Here is a 21,763-nt window from a genome sequence, read left to right as displayed (position 1 = left end):
AAAATGAAGATGTTACTGATTTTTGGCAAATTCAGAGGCTGAATTTAGATTGCCTGATTCATTGTCTAAAGTTATTAACACAGACACCCAGATTCATTCCACTTAAATATAGATGACTAAGGTGCATAGTTTAGAAGCCTAGCCATACTTTTCTTCCTGTATAATCAATATAGAGAGAGAGGAGCACGTTAAAAAAAAAATTCATGTGACCAAAAATTGCATGAGTGTCCAAAAATAGGTTTAATGAAGTGTTCTTACGCTTGTCTAAGTACCTTATTTAGGAGGTATGAATATAACTCTGTGGTTGCATTTCTATTGCTGGATCTGAGAACGCTTTCAAATTCCTGCCTTGGCTGTGTTCTGACACTGTGTCAGAAAAAAAAAATCCAGATGTGCACATTCTCTCCCTTTTTTCCACCTGTGCATTGTCCCAGCATATAATCCAGGCATTTTATGAATCTGCATGTTTTCTAGTAAAATTCCTATTGATGGTAGATCTCCCATATTTTTTAAAAAGCCCTAATATGTAGGGGTAGGTGTTTTTTAACCCAGTGCCCTGACCTAAGACATAATTTATCCAAAAAGTTGCTGGGGCAGAAATTGCATTTAGCAAACAAAAACCAACCTATTTGTCTAATAAATGTAGAAATTACATGTTCAACCTGCAAGATCATGATTCTAGTTTGTACCAAAATAATTCATATGTACTGCTAGTTTTGTTTCATGTCTGCAGGACTAGTAGGCTTCCTACAGGAGAAATACATCTGTTTTGCTCCACAAAATAATGTCTGTAAATTCTGGGTCATAGGATGTTCCTATAATCCATTCTCCACTTTCCTCAGAGTGTCTGACAGTTTACTGAGTGGCTATACATCCTAAGCTTTTCGTATGAACATATACATTTGTGCATGTTCATACATGTGGTATAAAATACATAAACAATATTTTTGAAAGTACGAAAGGAGTACTATTAAGATCAAAGAATCAGGTAATCAGAGTTAGAAAAGGTCTAACTGAGGCTTCATTTCCCAGGGAATAGTTGCATTACGTGACAGGAACAGAAAGCTGTTATACTCTGGTTGAATAAGCAGAGGAGTACGTGTAATACACATTGATACAGCAGGCTCAATATACAGTAGATGCTGCACCTTGCAGAATGCGTGGTTTAGAGCAGTATATTTCAACCAATTTTACCTTCAGCTGACTCACGATCAATTGATATTTCTTTGCACCTCATTACAGTACATGAATCCTGCTTTATGCCTCATTTGCAGTTCTGGATGGTTCACCAATGAGATATGTCTCACTAGTCAAGAAGTGCTGGCCTAGAACAGAGATTTGATTGATTTTTGAAGCAATGTATTGAAAAGTTCATGTGCTATCAAAGAGATTTCTGTTCTTCACCATCATCAAAAGTTATCATTTGTCACCTTTCAAAAAAACAAAAGATGATTTAAAATGTTACTAACGAAGTACTATGCATGATTAATAATGCAAAATACTGAAAACAGAAGCTGAAAATACACCCACTAGCAGTTTTCATACATCTGTCTTTCTGCCTCAGGATGACATATTCAAGGTGAAAGTTCATTTCCTCAGTGCTTACAGGCAGCTCGTACTTATATCCCTCATTCTCCAAATTATACCACTTCAAGAGAGGACATGATCAGCACAAAGCAGACAGCAAAAATTGAATCCTACAACAGTCCACTGCTGATTACCAATAACATAAATGCACCTGGCACAGTAATGATTTCGATATACACACTCAGGTAGAGATAATGTTCTCTCTGTGAAATACAATTATCATCCCCTTTGGATAAGACCCTTTACACAAACACTTCTTCGTGTTAGAAGGCTGATCATAGAGTTCTTTTTTATGTAAAGAAAGTAACAGTTACATTGATCTTGAAGTCCATGGTGGTGTTACGTTGCAGAAATTGGCTCTCATTCCCTGTGAACGTGGGAGTTTAATTAATTTTAGAAATTCCTTTTAGTCACCTGGAAAATATCTTAAAGAGATTTATTGTAGTATCTCTACTTTCAGATGACTAATTTGGACCTTAAAAGGCCCCCAGACTTGTTGGGTGTCAATGTGTGCAGATGATCTGTGATGGAAACAAAGGCTGATATATACATAAACTAGAAGAGAGATCGTTCTCCAAATGGCAGTAAGATTTAGATTAGCCTCTTCATTTTGTGAAATGGGAACTAAAAGAACACATCTATGCTTTGGATTGCTTATTAATTTCTGCTACTCAGTAGACTGGATAAAAGTTGGAGCCTTTCATATCTTGGGAATGAGTTCAAAGAGACTAATTTATCTTCCTTTCATGTCATTATAAGATTTATGCTCCTATCTTCAGCTGACTGGAGTATCAGAAGAATGTTTTCCTGATGATCACATACCTCTGGAATTCACTTCCATTGACAGAATCACGGAGCCTGGATTTCATAAGCATTAAGGCAGTGTAAATATTTTACTTTGGAAAGATTTCCATTTAATATTAAAGTTATATGTCAGTGGAGTAAAGCCAGTGCTGCCCAATAGTTAAAAGCCTTGCGGAGGGGGTTAGGGTTAATTTCATAACTGATTGTTATCATAACTGTAAGGCTTCATGATACTTGGTGATATACCACTGTATAAATTTCCAAATAAATCTCATTTTCAAAGAGAAAAAATACTTCTGAAAGAAGTACCCATATACCACATAAATACGAAATTTAAAATGCTTGTCTTGAGGGAAATCCCCTGGTTTACTTAGCTTCACCAGATTTAGCACTGAAAATACTCCTCCCTTTTCCATTGTTTAAGTGACATGTCTTCCTCTTTTCCTTCTCACTCCAATTCTCAGCGTCTTTATAATTGATTTTCTCATTTAGGGAAGAATCTCCACATCAAAAATAAATATCTGCTGAGCAGAAATCAAATTATTTTTGCTTTCAATTTTACTTTACTCAAAGATCCAATTTCTTACTTCAAATATAGATATATATTTTCTCAACGAAAATAAATTCTCCAATCATTGTATTTACCTGAGCTACAGGACATGGGAAGCACCAGCACCCCAAATACACATCGTTTTCTAAGAAATGCATACTGTAGTTAAATTTGGGTTATTTCAAGAATTACTTTCTGTTCAAATCCCCATTATTAAATGGTACAGGAAGATTAATCATTAATCATTAACCATTTTAGGAACAAAATGCAATTATCTCAATATCATGAGATGGTGAAGTTGCTGAATTCACTGTTGCATTGTTGAATTTTTTATATTCAAGAGGTGAGATTGTTGAACTAATTGTGATTCCTCTTCTAGATTAAATATTTTTCACAGTTCTAACTGAAGCATAAAGATACAAGTGAGGCAGGTCCATTTTAGTCAGCCCAGCACCTCATGCCAGATTCAAGAAGATTTAATTAAAATTAATCTACATTTGGGTAAAAAAAAAATCTAGTTTGTGCACTGATTTGTAACTTCAGAATGCAATGTCCCTCTGAAGCTTCCCAGTTTATTTAGAATTACAAAGAAAATCAGATGCTTTCTGCTTCAATCTCATCTGCCTTGATGGCTTTTTTTTTTTTTTTTTAGGTGATCATCAAGGAAGTCTATAATTCAAATTTCAGGATTTTCACAAAGTCATTACAGAATAAAAACCTCTTACAGCTAAAATGCATTGCTTTCCATCAAGATATTACCATAAGAACTGTTGTCCTTTTTGCCAAAGAAAATGGGTTTTCTGCAGCAAAGTTCATGGTTTGTCCTATTACAAGCTGCATAATAAAAACTTACTTTGGCAGGCAAGCTACATCTAGGGACCCATTCAGGCATGCAATGTCAGCTGACAAAACACTGGACTATAAATTAGGAAAACTGTGTTTGGAGCAACTTAACCTCCTGTTATTCTATGCAAATGATCTACTTACTGAGGTCCCTAATAGCATTTCCAGGAAGTCCACTACTGCAGAAACGGGCACTTTCTGATGTCATTTTCTGAAACACCAGGGCATGATTACAGGGCACAGTGCTGCACAGTGCAGCGATGTCAGAATGAGTTGCGTATACACAACCCACTGCATATCATACATAGATATTACCTTGGATTTTAAAGCTCTACTTTAAGTTAATAGTCACTGACTTCAGGCCACCTACATTTTCTGCTTAACTTGAAATGACATTGGACTGCACTATTTTGCTGGAACAGGTAACTATTCCCTTAAAATGTCTTTGACTGTCTCCTTTTGGTTAGTAAAGAACGCAGCAAGGCCTGTTTTTACTGAAAGGCACAAAATTAAGATTTCTCAAAGCTTATGAGAGAAGTGTCCACTTACTTCAGCATAAATCTGAAAAGACACTTATGAATGTTTGCAGAATTGTTTGAAATTGAGGAAGAGAGGTGAGCTACAGCTAGGGCAAAGAAAAAGAACTGGGTTAGAGATGAAAATAATATCTGTCTTTAAGTGAGGGAATACCATGGATGTATCTTTGAAAACACTTCAAATGTCAAGACAGAGTTTGGTAAGAACTCACACCAGTGAGAAAGAGATGATGATATACAAAAGAACATGAGCTAATAGAATAAATAAATAAATAGGAAAAGACATTCCAGAGTAGACAAAGAGACAAACAAGGATTTGGCTTGAAGAAGGGCAGAAAAATAAAAAGAATAATCATGACAAAGACAAGGTAGAAAGCAAAAGGGCACTGCTTAACAATATAATTTTAAATTATGTTAATATGGTCACTCTGGTCCTATTACATTCACTTTTTAGTTATATTTTTTCCTCTGATCTGACTTAATAAAATAGATTGACATTTACTAAAATTATTAAACTTGCCATGTAAAAGATAAATGACAACTAAATTGCACTACAGAAGTAATTGCTTTTTCATTTGTACTTCTAGAGGCACAAAGAAAGAGCCAAGGAAAGGATTTGTACCTCTAACAATTATTTTTCGTATTTTTTATTTTAATTCAGTCTATACAGCTATCACAAAAAAAGTAAGAAAATAAAAGGCCATTCTTGAATTGCCTTCTACAGATTTCAGAACCACTTTGCTTACAGAAATTACAAACTTGAGATAGCAGAATCCTTTATTGAATGTTAGCCGTTTCCCTCGGCTGCACTCCAGAGATGTAACTTATTCACCTTTACACACCAATTTTGTAAATACGACATTCAATCAAAATCTGTTATTTATACTTTTCAAGAGAAATCGCCTCCAAAGAATAGAGCACAGCACAACTAAGGATTGTGAACACTCAGTGAGCTCTAACATCCATGTTTATACAAGGTCAACAAAACAGCAGTTTAAGACGACATGCTCAACCCAGAAAGGTACTGGCCTCATTAATTTAAAAAATTAAATTAAAAATGCTACTACCCTCCATTTTTTTTCCTGATATTGCTTTCTTTAAGTGTCAGTGTAGCTAAAAGCAAAACTAAATTCCATAAATATTAGCTGCAGTTAGTACTTAATAAAAAATGTTCAATATTCTGATACAGCTGAGATCTGTGTTTACAGATTTAGATTATTAATGGTCTTTTAGCACAGTTAAAGACATAGCTGTAATATACAGAAGCATAACACTGCATTGGAAGGCCAAACTCCTCTTCAGAGATACCAAATATCAGCACTGAATATCGAGACATCCCTGAGCATATTCTGCATAAAAGTGAGAAAAGTCAGATAGCAAGTGCTAGTTTTCAGTAAGCAGTATGTAACAAATATGTATAATTTAGAAAAAAATCAAGTAGTAACAGTACGCAAAATACAAACATCATGTTGTAATGGAATTATTTTTGAAAAGGCACTCTACAGTAATTTGTGAAAATAAAAACAACCCTAAAACCAACATGACATTTGCTCACTGAAGAGAATGATTGAAGCTGAGTTCAGATCATCACTTAAAGCTGGAATTCAATCTCTTTGTTATGTGTTTAATTAAAACACTCTTTAATGTTTGAAAACAAACACAACGGTTTTAGACTGTTTGTTAAGGTAGGCTAGTTCTGCTACAGTCAGGGAAGTTTCCTCTTCTCTTTCTCTCTTCTCCAAACAGATTATCTTTCTCTAAAAAAAGGATTTCAAATTGTATCTACCATTGGTCAGAGGCCCAATGCTACTCAGTACTCAATGCAGCTAGATAAAGGCTGGGTTTAAAAAAAAAGTATTTATTTTAATAAAGCATCAGAAAAAAAAAAATAAGAACAGCTAGCTCATTGGTTGTTCCGCTACTTTAGGGAAAATGAAAACAGAGGAGGGAGGGAAGAAAAACACATCTCAGAAAAAACACCCTGAAGTCACAGTGTGGCTGCACATGTCTTGAATGTTGTGTTAGCATTGTAATCATCCACGTGAGCAGGAGACCCACAAAACCAACATTAGGAGATTAGGAGACAAAAAGAATTGTACAGGCAGTTCTGTTTCTCAGAAGACAGCCAGTTTGGCAAAGGTAATGGAGAGAAAAACTCCCCCTTTTTTCCAGAATTTAGACTAGAACAGAGATGCTACAACCCATTGCAACCTATTAATAACAGGTAGAAACATAGCATACATGCTACAGGTAGTCTAGGCTGTTAATAGACAATGTCAGTACCATTCACGAACTTCTTACAGAGATTCTGCATTACAGATGGTACCAAACTCCTTAGTCATCCTCATAAGTAGGTGTAGCTTAATCCCTGTCGTAAGTGTCTAATTATTTCATTAAAACTTCTGCACTGAAGGATTTCTGACTTTCTTGGACCCAAGCTACGTCTTTTCAATAATTAAATACTGCATTTTCTCTGGCTCCCTTCACATAAATATCTATAGATGCCTCTGGCCATAGTTATTATTGATTTCCTTTTTATGCCATCCCAGATTGAGACAACAGATAAACATAACTTTAGTTTCTACCTGAAAACTGCAATAGCCAGAGATGTTGATCCACACCACGAAACCTATATGTAGAGGAATGAAATCATTAAAACAGGATTTCTGTGAAGAAGAAACTAACTCTTTTGTTATAAGTTACTACCAAAAGAATCATACAAAGAATACACTGAAATGGAAGATAGACATCATCAGAAACAAACGCAAAACTACTGAGACTACAGATTTCAGATTGACATTGGTTTCACTTTACAGCTCCAAGGACTGACTATCAAAGTGGTGAAAAATGCTGGAACAGAAGCAGGAAGATGAAGATAAAACCTTATTTGGATGCAGTTCAAATCTCATAAAACTTAAATCTTTAGTTAATATGTTTAAAATAATGTAGGATACCTCTAACACCCAAATTCTGTATCCTGTTCTAGCACCAGGGAAAGTCAGTGACAGCTCTTTGCAGTCATGCATGGAAAAGAATACTGATTCAGTTTTAAACTCAACCTGCAAAACACTTGTACAAAGTATTAAATTCATTCATGAAGTGAAAGAATATCATTTATGTCTTCCCAAAAATTGTGGGTATCCTTAATGGATACTACTGAACATGAACAAATCTACACATGACATTGTCAGTCTGACTCTTGGATACCAATTCCCTTATTTTAAACTGTCCTATACAATTCTTTCAATATTTCTCATTGTCTTTAAATACGTCAGGAGGTAGAAAAACATAGGTAAAAAAGTTAAAATGCCTCTATTTTACTTGAGATTGCTTTCAAATATGCTTAGTTTCCAGAGGTCCAAGTAGGGTTTGTATGCCTTTTTAAAATACCTGGGCTAAATATCTATCAACTCAGGTACTCAGAAACAGAAACAATGAAAATCAGAGGCTGCACTACAGTGCTGTGTCGTAACCGCTACAGAAGTAAAACAGTGATAGTCTTGGGAAATGGCCAGTTTTCAGCCTTTCAGAAAGAAATATACTTGACTGACTCTTTAACGTTACATTGTCATATTTTAAATGGCAATGAACTGCCATCAGTGACGTTCTCAGAATCAGTTGTTCGTAATCCAGCAATTAAAGAAGAGACATTTGAAAAAGATATAACATGAAACAGATGGACACACATTTTCATTTATTTAATTCATGCTGCTTTTTGATGTTTCTCAGATAGCTTATGCCCGCGTATTCCTTTCTCCTCCTCTTCCCTCTTATTTTTGTCTCCTTTTTTCTCTCTCTTCACACCCTGACATCCTCAACTGCAGTCCCAAAAGACAGAGCCTACGCTGCCAACTCATACTGGCACTCCTTCCAAGAACGGAAGCAAAGGGACACAGGGGACCACTTTCATTCTACCGTCATTAGTAACGCAATAGAATAAAACCTTTATATATGGGAAACATGTACACATTCCATAAAGAATATATGCACAAAACCTTCATCTTCAGACCAAATTAGCCTCAACAGTCTTGTTTGTAGTTCTTACTCAGAATAAAAAGCATCTTCCAAATCCACCACCAATTTTATGGTGTGTGGACACCACCATAAAAATCCCCTTTTTTCCCCCGAGAAAAAAAGGGAAGGTAAGAAATAAACCCCCAAAATATATATGTGTCTTTGCAAGGAGAAGGGAAGGAGGATATATTTTATCTGTGTCTGCTGGCCTGGAAAATAAATACTGCTGTTGTGCAACTCTGCAGCTGCTCACTCTCTCAGTTTGTTGTTTTCATTCTGGTTTTTATGATTTAATCTCATATCCTTAGAGTTAATCTGAAAAGGGTTCAGGCAGCTTTATTCATTAGTCTTGCTTCAAATCATGATCTCACAGATCATGATCTTTACAGATACCAAGAACCAATTCTCTTTTTCTGACATGGCTCACCTTGATAGATGCAGCAATAATAAAATGACTCACAAAACTTGAAAACAAACTCACAATATTTTCACTCAGTTTTTTGCATTGAAGCTCATGAAAAAATATCCTTGAGGAGAGCTTTTCTTACACTAATAGAATGTATGACAAACACATACTGTAAATTCAAAGTTAACATTTTCAAACTTTGGAAAGCATTTTGGATTCATACAGGATGGATGAGGGGAAAAAAAAAAAAACCACAAAACAAACCACTTAATGATTCACATCTACCTCAACTACACAGCATCATTTCAGATAGGTATTAGATCAGAAATAATCATAATAGTCATAACCTTTCACTGAGAAGACTCATGGGTTGTTTCCTACTTCAAGAGAGCTATTGCTTAAAAAGGATTGTAAAATGCCACATATCTAGAAAAGAGGTTTCTGAAGCAGTATCTCTGGAATGTCACAAAATATTTACAATTTAAAACACTGAATTCATACGTGGAAAAGGGCTGAAATGGCTTTGCAATGGATCCTACCAAGAGCAAGAAAAATAATGATTTTACAACTCAAGCATGACAACACCACCCAAATATCTAACAATTCAGGCAAACAGAATGACACAGAAAACCCTTTGTATCAGCATTAAGGTTCCCTGTTCCCCAGTTTTTATTATTAGGATGTTGTACACATTTTAATAAGACAGCATAAACATTTGCTTTGACTTAGGCTTTGGAATGAAGAAATCAACCATTTCACAAGCTGATTGCCTGTTACAAAATGACTGAATAAAGATTATGTCTATTCAAATAATTTTGCTGCCAGAAAGGAAACAATGTATTGAATCATGAGTATAGGTCTTGGGAACTATAGACTACGTGAATGTTTTTGATCAAAATAAGAAAGTACTCTTGTATAATCCAAAATTTATGTGAAATTGGATAGTACAAATCAAAGAACTGCAGTGCATACAGCCATAAATCTACCATCTGTGCACAGCAGACCTCAAAATGGACCTTCTGAGTCTGTGGATTACATAGGGTAATATTTTGCATTTCTTTGATTCACATCATTTAGCAGTTTTCGGGGAGTCTAGCATTACACTACATCATCATTCATACTCTGCTCACAAGGTTAAGCCTGTGAAAACGACTACATATGCTTACTTCTCAACTGCCCTTAGCGTAAAATCTCCATGTGATACAAATTATGCTAGTCTCACCTCAAACAATGTCAAATATAACATGATCGATTACTGCGAGTGAACTAACACTGGATCCTACAGTGTGCCCCTGCCTCTGCCTTCTCCATGGGTTTACTACACAGAAAGCAGTAAAAGCTCTGTAAGGCAGATTATAAATATTGGATATGAACTAGAAAAATATTTAATAATGGAAAACTTTTCTGCTGGTAGTAAGTACAACTTGCTCCTGAATAGTTTTTGAATTCTCTTTTCTTTTATAACGGATCCGATGCAAGAAATACATCCTTGGAGAACATGCAGTCCAAAATCATCCTGGACTTCTTTAAGACAACAAATTTCTGATCAGTCAAAGCATATCTACAGTCAAGTATCTATCTGCCTGTCTGAACAGTCTGGAATCTATTGATTGCAAATGGGACTGTTGCATACATCAGGGGAACAGAATACTACAATACTAATGACTGAAACAATGAATAATATATTAATGAAGAATAATACTAGTAAAGAAAACAGGAAAAAAATATGGTGAGTACTACTCAAGAATGGAAAACTAAAAAAGCACAATCAAAAATGACATAGTGAGAAATGAGACAGAAATGGCATTCATGTCCTTGAAATTCAAGGAGTGAATATTGCCCTTTACTCTGTGACCAACTTGTCTCCAGATGACCAAGACAAGATACATGATACTTGATATAAAGAACTACTAAGTAATGATTACTGCAACATCAAAGGAAGCTGGAAATGTTCCTTTGCAAACTTTGATATTCTATTTGAATAGTAAGAACTCAAGTAATTGTAAGCCTTCCCAATATTATTGCTGAGAATAGAAATGGCACCACAGCATATATAGGTCCAAACTTAAAGCCTATACCCATCCTTGAATTCTGGCGTAGCCTCTCTCGGAGATGCTGATGTTATCCTCTAAAAGCCCATTTGACCAGTCAGACACTGATTGGGCATCAAGGAGGAGTCTTTTTCACTATCGCCAGCAAAGGAAAGACAGTTAACGTGAGGAACATTAGGGCAGAAAATTTCAGGAGACCTTCTAACCTTCAATAGCATGTACTACATATATCATAAATATATTCTGAGCACACTTGCATATGTTAATTAAGGAACGCTAGTATTAGTACCCAAATAAAACAGGAAGAGGATAATAACTGAAAAAACAATCAGGATTTAAACAATATGTTGAGTAGAAGTAATCACAATCAGCAAAATGGTTCTGATTTCAGGCACAAAGTCTATATTCTTCCTGTTGGTAAATGTTACTTTCTACTGTCCATGTTTATCATAGAACTCTGCTTAGGGTAAATATATGTTACATACCTGAACTACATATTTATTTGTATATCCCTCTCTCCCTCTCTCTTTTTGCATGTATATAATACAAAAACACTTTCAGAGTTAAATTATTGCTGAGGGTTTTTTTATCATCACATTACGTATGATACCACGTTCCTGGGAAAATTAAGGGAAAATTAAAGAGAATTAGTCTCTCTCTCCTACTCCTTGGCATCAAGCTAAGCTGCCAGCTGTATTTCTCAGAGACCATGCATATATAACTGAGGAGCGCTCAGAGCCACTAAGTACAGAACCCATCAGCTGAAATCAGAGCGAAGGGCAACAGGCAGAATAAGTTAAACAAAAAGGGTTAGATTAACTACATTCCATTTGTTCCCAAATAATACCAAAAATAGGAAATAAAATATGGTGGAATACAAGAGGTGAGGGAAAAGGAAATCAGTTTTAATTATATTAGCCGTAAAAGATATTACAGCTGTCTATCTTGTAAATATTGTAACGAGGTCATCACTGGGCAGCAGAGGAAGGCTGCTAGATTATACCACCCTGGCTGACAATTTCCAATACAGGTGGAGGTCTCTGGAGAGAGAGGGGATCATTTCCATGGAAACACATGAGCAAGCTCCCTCTCTCCTTTCCCTTCCCACCATATTTAAAGTTCTATTCTGGTCTTGCTTAGAAAGAAATTAAATTTATTCAACGAAATGAATTTTACTCTTGCTTTCCAGTAAAACATAGTGGTAGAGGCTGAACACCTTCTGGTGACTTTTGGTACAATCTAGAAAAAGGGAGGGAAGTTCCAGCTCCAACCTCTGACTAAACTAGGTCTTACTACATCAGCACTGAAACAGCCACAGTTTCAACCAACGCCAAGTAACACTGAGACAAACCAGTGAAGAAATTTTTTTCATACTCATGACAATAACTAACAGCAAGAAACTGAGAAACCATGAAAAGATTCAGGTCATCACGCAAAGATTTCACCATCTTCAATACTATATACTGGAAGTACTACCAGATGTCTTAATTTGGTAGTCTGAACAGCCACCATCCTCCATGAACCTGCCCTTTTGAGCCCTGTTTTGTATTACTAAAATTGTGCTGTTAAGCTAGTGGCCACAAAAGAAATATGGCAACATTGTGTACAGCACAATGACTATGATTCAACAAAGCTGCGAGCACATGGACAAGCTCTGTCACGCTGCAACTGTCATTTTCCATATTGCACTTTTAATGAGAAGGAATGAAGAATACACATTGCCCATGACCATCTGAGTATAATGAGAAACTCCTCAGCTGCTGCTTCTTAGGATTGTCTCAAAAAGCCCAGTATGTATTTTATAGGCTACAGAATAAACTTAAAAAAGATAAAATAAAATTTGTACCATAAATTCAGCAGATCTTACCCGTACAAACACTAAATACTTTCTTACCTGTCTGATGTTGTGTCACTTGTTACTTGATGCTTTACTCCCGAACCATTCTTAATTGAGTCTTGTCTTGTGAGCCCTTGAGATCTACTTTTGTCCAAAACTTGTGTGGATACGTCACCTGATGGTCCCTGGTACTGTGAATGCTCCTGCAGCTTTGCTTTTTTCTCTTGAGGTGCTTCCTCACTCCGCAGACCTCTAATACCTTCTTGGTCAGGCTGCTGTGGTGCATTCGATCCACTGTTATAGAACCAGGCTCCTGATTTTGTGAGGATTTCTTGTTGTTTTCGGCACAAGTTACATACCCACATTACCTGTTCAGACATATTGAAATGGAAAATCTGTTAGCTTGTAAACACCATATACAAAGTTCTCATCAAGCACACATCAACCGACTGTTGCCATTTCCAAAGATAGAAAGAACACTATTTTAATTCTTTCTATTAAAATTACAATAGTTTAGCCACAGCACAATAAAATATGTCCGTACAACCTTGGAGGAAATTGTTTTAGAAAAAAATTACAAACACAAAAATACTTTTATTTTACTTTTGCTTCATCATTTATAACACAAGGGAAGACCACAGACCGTGTCAATACAAATGAAAAGGTTCTACATATTAATATTCCAATGGCAGCAAGTGTAAGATTTGAAAATGAAGACTACAGGTTTAGGATGATAGAAAAAAAGGAACAAAAAATTAATTAAACTTTTAATCCATTCTCTTACTAAGTCAGAGTCAGGAACTTTGGAACAGATCCTCTCTGTTGCAAGCAAGTAGTTTTGTGTTCCAGAATGTTTTGCTGATTTAATTCAGTGGTGGTCTGTATCTAATATTTACATGAAGAAGATAGCTTCATGAAGTGACTTGATTTTCAAAGCTATTGTAAATTAAAGCCATTTTATAAAGTAACGCAATACATAAAGTGGCGTCTCCACTTTATAGCCAAGATTTAGCTTTCACTGTATGCTTACTAAATTATTAAAATTACAGCTTCCCAATTGTGAGATCCTGCCCGTAGTAATGAGATTTTTTAATATTCTAAAATATACTTGCTTGCAAAGCTTTTGTATCTGATCACCTTAGTCACATGGCAGTGCAGGAAATTGCCAATGCCAATTATCTGCAAGTTAATTTCACATTCAGTTCTTATGTTATATGAGACCAGTTATTAATACAATGGCACATTCAAACTGGTTTGAATTTGAATTGTAGATACCATTAATTCACCACAAGTTTTGTCCTTCACTCCTTAATCTTCATTTTTCTTTAGCCTTAACTCGGCTCTTCCGTTCTTTATATATTCTTAGCTCACAGACAAAATTGTACCATTTTTACCTCACATTCCTAAAATGTCTACATTCAGCCTTCAATCTAGTTGTCATGCCTCCAGTTCTAATCCTACAGCTAGCTGCCTCTTTTTCAAGGGTTTACAGTACAGGACATTCAAAGGCTTACATTAATGCTCTTCATTATTTTTTTAAATGCAGCTAGCTCAATGGTTGAATCATATGAAAAATGCAGTTTCCACCTCCACAGTACATGTAGCTCAGTCCACCAGAAAAGATTTCAGAAGCTGCAATCTGTAGCTTACTTTTGTTCTCCAGGTGGTTATCTAATAGAAAATTTGAGCCACGCTGTTTAGTCAAGTCTCACCAAAAGTGTTTTGATGAAAACTTCATATAAAAGGCTACTTGGATGCAAGGTTCGCACTCAAATTAAACTCACTGACTGCCTCATTCACAAACTGCCAGGTTGGGGCAGGAGAAGGAGGCATGACTTGCTCACTTAATGGCAATATTCCCCATCTTGGTAAACTTCCTGCTTAACTTTTTTTAGTGCTGATACTCCATCTGTGAGAATTCATGCCTTCTTATTTCAATAATCCAGAACAAACTATCAAAGCACTGAGGGTAAAAAAGAGAGACTCCCTGAGCAGCAGCTTGGTGTCTGAAGTAGGTTAGATGTCTTGAGAACAAAGGTCAATACTGTGTATGCTTCAGGCCTGGCCATCATTCCAATACAAATTAAAGAACAGGTTTGTTTTACCTTTCCTAATTGAGTTAGAAAGTACATGAAAGCTCCAAACTGAAATTTCAGTGACAAAGACAGAAGTATTTTTTTCCCCTCTTTAATCAATAGCAATTAAAAGCCTTCAATATTTCTGCTTGGTTTGTACACAGCTGAAAGAAGTTTTAAACTTTCCATACATGTGTCAGTGCAACGAAAGGACCAAATCTGAAACAACTGTTTCAGTATACAAATAAATACTAATTTGAATGACTACAAGATAAAATCCCCTAAAGTTTTTGTGTGCTATTTTTCCTTCCATTCGTAGATGTTAAAATGTCACAAAAAATAGATACCACAGTCTAAACACTCGAGCAATGATGTCCTTGGCTGACAGCCACATTTTGTCCCAGGACAATGCTCCATCAGGATTATTCTCTTGTACCCAACAGAATAAGAGGTACTTCTGAATGAATATGATTTAATACCTCCTCCCCTAAAAGCAGAATCAGGAAGGGTACTGCTGATCTAACCTCTTCCTTCCCCTGACACACAAAATTTAGCTATCTGTTTCAACATAATCTCAGCCTTTGCCAAACTGGGTAGATGATGATGTAAGGCAGAACACATCAATGCAATTGTCAGTGCCGTGAGGCCCATATGGAATGAGCAAAGATTTTATGACAAAAGTTCAATCAAACCCAGTCACTGATTAAAGATGCTAAGCCTGTCTTCATTGTCGCTATCTACTATATCATCTCGTATGTTACTTCCATCTCTAGAGCCTGGAAACTGTTTTTCACTGACTGTCAGTGACACTTCAAGGAAGACATCATATTACTTCCCAGGTCCTACTGAACTTAAACTGGTTCCAACTGTTTCCACTGTACAATGCTTCTTACAGACTACCAAAGTAATTGGGTTAGACCCTCAGGAAACAATAGGAGCACTTAAACCTGAAGTACCTCATGAAAGAAAGATTTTTTTTTTTAAAAAAAGAGGATCTACTTAAGATATTTCACATTGAAAAAAATACAAACACACAGCACGAAAAATGCATATATTTATGTATTTTGCAATTTTTTTCTGCTTTTCTAAGACTGTTTCATATATTTATAGCTAACACTTCTGATATGACTTTATTTCCAATGTACTTTCAACATGTAGACTTCCATAGTGTTGACCCAAGCAGTTACAAATTTAGCTACAAATAATCACATACAAGGAGCAGAATGGCAACTCTCACACACACATAGAAACTTAATGTGCTTTCAGTGAGCACCAAGAACTTCAAGCCCTTGCTTAGTGCAAGGCTAAACTCACTTCTCCATCTTATCATAGCATGTAGAAGCATTCTTGAAATTTAAAAAATATTTACAGTATTTTACAGTGCAGATCTCTCAGATGACAGACACACATGTAAGGTAGTGTCATAAGAGCACAGACAGAAATGTGGCATATTCCTGGACAGGATTTCTCCCTCTGCCCCCAGCTGCCTGCGACAGAGTAGGTCACACACACACAGAACAGCCCTGTCCCTGCCAAGTCCCCACCAGGACAGAGTATTTCGTGTGACTGTGACAGCAGCACAGCAGAGGAGGAAAGGGGACACTCCACGAGTGGATTGCATGCTTAATACATGCATTCTGACATATCTGCAAAGAAGAACCACAGAAGTATCCCTTCTAAAAAGGGCTAATCCCTTACATCAGAAACCTGCACTCTAAAGGAGGCATGCCACCTACCACTCCCATTTTCAAATCTCCTAACCACCACTCTGAAGAGTTCAACAGTTATGAACACATTTTGTACATGAGCATCAGTGTTGCAGTTCGTGGGTGTCAGTTCTTCTCATCATGGGAACACTGACAATTTGAAAAGGAAAAAATGGACAAAAATCTGCCTTCCAACATCTCAAATTATAATTTAAGTACAAGTTTCAAACTAGAATCTGAGGTGCTCGATGCACTGTACCGAGACGTGCATTTCAGTATAAAAGGCTGAAACACCACCTAGTGCCTAGGATAAGAACTGCTGAAGTTCTTTTCAAATAAATTTCTCCTGTAGTGTGAAAATAACCACACAAAATATATCTAGCCTGACATTTTCACATCAACTCTTAATTTAATTTCGTTTTTTAAGACAAATTCCTTTTTTTATACAACACTGAAAAAAAGTATTCTGAACTTGGATTAGATAGATTTACCTCAAACTTCCATGTGCTTTCCATTCACAGAGATTAATTCCATACATGGAACAAAAAAGTTCTAACTCATTTTGGATTTCTTCACCATTTTTTTACAAGATTATTCATATTATGCTCTCACTTCTGCTAACACAGCCCAAAAGCTTTCATCACGTAATATTAGCACTTTTTATTACATAAGCCCATAAAAGCAAATTCTACAATAATCAGCCATTTCACATCTACACATTAGACATAATTAATGTACTAAAAATCACTCCTCTGTATTGTCCTAAATAAAACATTACAAATTTATCTATTAGATTAAATTCTTCAAAACACATTTCACATGCCACTTTAAATTCAATAAAGTGGAAAACTTATTTATAAAGAAATTACATCTGCAGACATTTTAAAGCAAAAAGTATATAATTTAATACAAAGGATATAGTATGACAATCATTTTAGTATTTTCAGATAAATTATGTGGAAAGACAGCTACCTTACAAAATACTATTCACTGTTCCCCTAAGTGTAATTATAGGTGGACTAACACTAACTTCTAAGAACTAAATAGAAATCTTACCTTATTTAAGATTAGATTAAAAGGCACAGTATGTTTGATTACATATCAGCCTGAGTTTGATAGCTTAGATGCTACAACCTAAGAAATAATTACACCAAATCCTCATCAGCCTTCAGAACATTACTTTGAATTACAGGTGTGCAGAGCTGCTAAATCATACTGGAAGGCTTCCATAGAACAGTAAGGATTATTATTATGGTTTTACCAAATTTCTTAGAGTTCATCTGCTTGGTAGAAGCACCTAGCATATTAGCATATATTAACTGTTGTGCTTGCTGCTAGTGTTCATCAGAAAATTTCACTTGATTTAAATATATACTTATATTAATTTTTTGTGCTCGTATTTTATGTCAGATACAATTCCTTAATCATTATACAAGGTAACAAGAATGCAGCATTGAAAGGAAGGGGGAGAAAAATAGAAGAGCAGGAAAACTCTTTCCTTGGGCCCAGCATCAGGGTAGCTAATCATACTACAATTAGTCCCCTTTTTTTTTTTCCCCAGTCTGCACAGTTGCAAAACAACTTCATTACACCGTGGAACAATGCAATGTTTGAAACCACCCTTACCAAGGAACCTTTTTCAAGGAAGGAGTACGTCATCTCTCCATTAGTCACTATGTTCCCTTGGAATAGACACTGCTGAATCAGTGTTGGAACTCAGTAACGTGAGTCAGCTCCCTCTGCACAGTCATGGAAGTTACAATTATATAGCAAATCTAGGAATCTTTGGCTAGAGTGTCCCTAGTATAAGTAGGGCTACCTTCCTTACTTCTAGTCCCAATCTCTGCTGATCTTTCCCCATTTTACCCATTTGAAATATAACATTTCCAAAGAATCATAATTCAATCAGTGGGTCTCCTGGTTCTGGGACTCCGAGGGTCGCTTTGAACATTGTCTCCACAGCAAATGATATTGAACTGCTGTTCTGGTTATTGGTTTGTTTCCAAACACATTAAAATCCCCTGAAGTTTTCCAGTAAAACAGCAACAGCACTATCACCTGTCTTTGTCAGAAGTAAAACCTTTTAGTACTCTGCATACAGTTTAGAGTTCAAAGCTCTCTGAATTAGAATAGAAGACTTCTTGAAGTTAGCTAAACTGTCAAATCCTATCTATTTGGTTCTATACAACACCAAAAAAAATGGCTCATATTTGCTCTAAAAAACAATAATCCACTTTTTCCCCTGCTCTCTGAAATCTGTATTCTCTTTTACAGCTAAGTATACTGATTTCCATTATTGATCAGGGAAAAACCTGTATTCCTTTCTACAAGATGCTTCCTTTAAATTTTTTAGTTTTGATATTCCTTTTTAATGGAAGCAACTGCCTACAACTGTGTAAGACTTATACATAGCATGTGCTATCAATAGCCAACACTCATATTTCTAGAAAACAGAGAGGCTTTTACAAAGACTGGAGGATTTAGCACTCATCTATACAGAAATCATTCTAGAGGTTCAGGTTCAGACTGAAGCATCTTTAGTAGTTATTAAGACCTATTTTAAAGACACAAATTCATTATTTTGGAGTGAATGGAATAAATCATATCTACTTTATGTTCACGCATTGCAAACAGCAGAGTCTGGATATATTTTTAACGAAGTAGAAACTTTTCCAGTTCTTTTTACTGCTCCAACTGTACAGAAAAATCATCATCTCATAAACATGTGGGTCTGTCCATCATCAATTTCTACCTTTTTCAAAGAAATCTTGCTTTTCTTTTCCTGCTTTTTTCTTTCCAAGCATTTATTCTTTTTTGAAACTTAACAGGTTTTCCTCTTTTCTTTTTCAGTGCCAATCCTACTTTAAGCAAGAGGCTAGACTAGATAAATCTCAGGTCCCTTCCAAATTGAACGAATCTATGATCCTTTGCAACCACATTTTGCTAACTATTTTTCTACATAAAAATAAATCCCAAATAACTGTTTTCAAGTCAACATTTTAAAGTCTGGATTTATTTGTTTGAAACTGAGAACAAAACTTGCAGTGGTTACAGTACTGTGAAAGATTTCTTAAAGATAGTTTAGTTTTTTATTTTATATCAATCAATTTTACTGTTTTCTCTTTCAAAGCAAAATGAATCTGCAAGAATTCATATCCTTTAAAGAGAAATTAATAACATTATTGACATTGCATAGTAGCTTCTCCTACAATCAGAATATTGTAGATCAGAAAGGTTTAGACTTGACATTAGGAAGCATCTCTTTACCAGGAGGGTGGGCAAACACTAAAGAGGTGGTCAATGCCCCAAGCCCGGCAGTGTTTAACAGGCATTTGGACAATGCCCTTAATAAGATGCTTTAACTTTTGGTCAGCCTTGAATTGGTCAGGTAGTTGGACTGGATGATCATTGTAGGTCCCTTTCAACTGAAATATTCTATTCTATTCCATTCTATTCCATTCCATTCCATTCCATTCCTGCACTATGGCAAACAGAGGTTATATCTTAGCATTTATCCATCTACCTTATTCATCCAACTATATGTCAGATACCTCCACCCTTTGTGTCACACCATTTCCTTCTGTGAAATTAATGCATTTAGTCAAAGAGGTATATTACAGGAGCAAAGGTAATCTCTGAATTTTTGACTGTTATAAGCGTTGATAAAGATTATTTATTTTATCAATATTTTTCTATGCCACTAGTCTGTGCTGTGGTACTGACTTTCACTTTCATGCAGATAATAAAGTTATAATCAGTGTGATCAAATGCCAAAACTGCTGTTTATTAGCCCTATATCTGTAATGACACGTGGATACCCAAGGATTCCAGTACCAGTTAATAAAAGCGGGAAAGTTTACAATACTGGTATGAGACTAACATCTTTACATATGTTTTAAAGGATATGTGTATATGCACGCAAATATGACTATAGTGACTATACTACACGTTTTCGCTTGCATTGATAGTGAATGGATATATTACGTATGAAATGTTATAATGTTCATAAACAACTAAGTTGACATAAAATTTGTATATCCCTTCTTGTGCATGCATTTGATAAAGTATGTGGTTACATAATGCTATCTTTTAAACATAAGAGAAAAGTATCTTAAGTGACTATAATTTTAAAAAGGTATACTCACCCTTTTGTACTAACACTGTACATATCCTAATGGACAGTGCACATGTCCTGTATCAATTTTTTAATTATCCTTAAGGCATATACTAGCAATTTTGTTCATACTTTTTTTTCAACAAAGAGCATAATTAGCGAATAAGACATTTGACTAAGAAAACAGATTGTTTATGTTAAAATGTTAAAAAGACCTCCACATGCACAATAGGACTAGAAACTGTTAGTTGGAATACTAATCTGGGTGGGTTAATATAAGCCAGAGAGCATCCTTCCTAAAGTATACTGTATAAAAAGGAACAATTCACATATAAAATAACTGGTAATCTTCAAGATCTGTAAGGGGACTAATTTGCTTTTTTTGTTATGGCACAGGGACAACTCAACACTGTCCAGTCCAAAGTGTTTCTACCAACGCCAATGGAAACAGTGCATAATTCCTGCATAGCGCCCCATTGACCATACACAACTCCTTCACAAGCCTTCATGATTTCATGAAGAAATAGATGGTGTAAGACTTCTGGTGAGGAAATGGCTAATCTGAAACTGGGTGTGATCTGGACATAATAAACACCGGTGAGTGTTACCTCCCAGCAAATACAGCTGCACTGCTTCCAAAACAGACTTTGTAAGCCCACACAGTACTCCACAGGGCCATGAGGGCTCATTAAATAAACGCAGTGGGTTTTGGCATGAAATAAACCTGCCATAAGTGAGCAGACTCTACAACACTGTTCCATAAAGTCTTTCTTTAACCTTGGAAACTTGCGTAATTATGTAATATATTGAGAATGTACAGCTAGTAAAGGTATATCTTGGTCAAAGTTTCAGATTTCTAACAATCTTAGAAAAGCAAGAGGACTGAGCATAAATTTCACAGAAAGTTTAAGCTCACTAAATAAGAATACTGGAGAGAAAGAGACCTTGTGTATTGATCCCACTTGCCTGCTGCTTCAGGCAACAGCATAGTTTTAAGCAACTTTATAATTTAATGAAGTTGCATTTTAAATTAACTAGAGATAATGAGGCCAAAATCTGTCAAAATGTTTTTCCACGTCCTACAGCTACAATGGAAAGAACACCTTTTAATTTCCAGTGCTCATTTATTCCAAGGTAGTTTATTGCTATTTATTCTTGTACAAGTGTTGTCATTTAGTTTAAATAGCTCCTTTCTCTCCTCAGTCTTTGCTGCCTGATGTTTTTCTAGAGACCAGTCACA

General features: G+C 35.7%; 1 protein-coding gene across 24 annotated transcripts in view; it reads right to left on the bottom strand.

The window, feature by feature from the left end:
• RIMS2 (regulating synaptic membrane exocytosis 2) overlaps window positions 1-21,763 on the bottom strand; it is a 478,829-nt gene that overhangs the window by 344,388 nt on the left and 112,678 nt on the right. For all 24 annotated transcript variants that reach the window (XM_086465565.1, XM_086465576.1, XM_086465572.1 and 21 more), the window contains one exon: window positions 12,686-12,996. In XM_086465565.1, the coding sequence (XP_086321691.1) occupies window positions 12,686-12,996 (311 nt within the window). The remainder of the gene's footprint in view (window positions 1-12,685; window positions 12,997-21,763) is intronic.

This window comes from Leptosomus discolor, chromosome 5 (assembly GCF_034619465.1).
Source record: "Leptosomus discolor isolate bLepDis1 chromosome 5, bLepDis1.hap2, whole genome shotgun sequence".
NCBI classification, from domain to species: Eukaryota; Metazoa; Chordata; class Aves; order Leptosomiformes; family Leptosomidae; genus Leptosomus; species Leptosomus discolor.
Note: the sequence above shows the minus strand (reverse complement) of the source record. Positions and strands in the feature narration are given on the sequence as shown.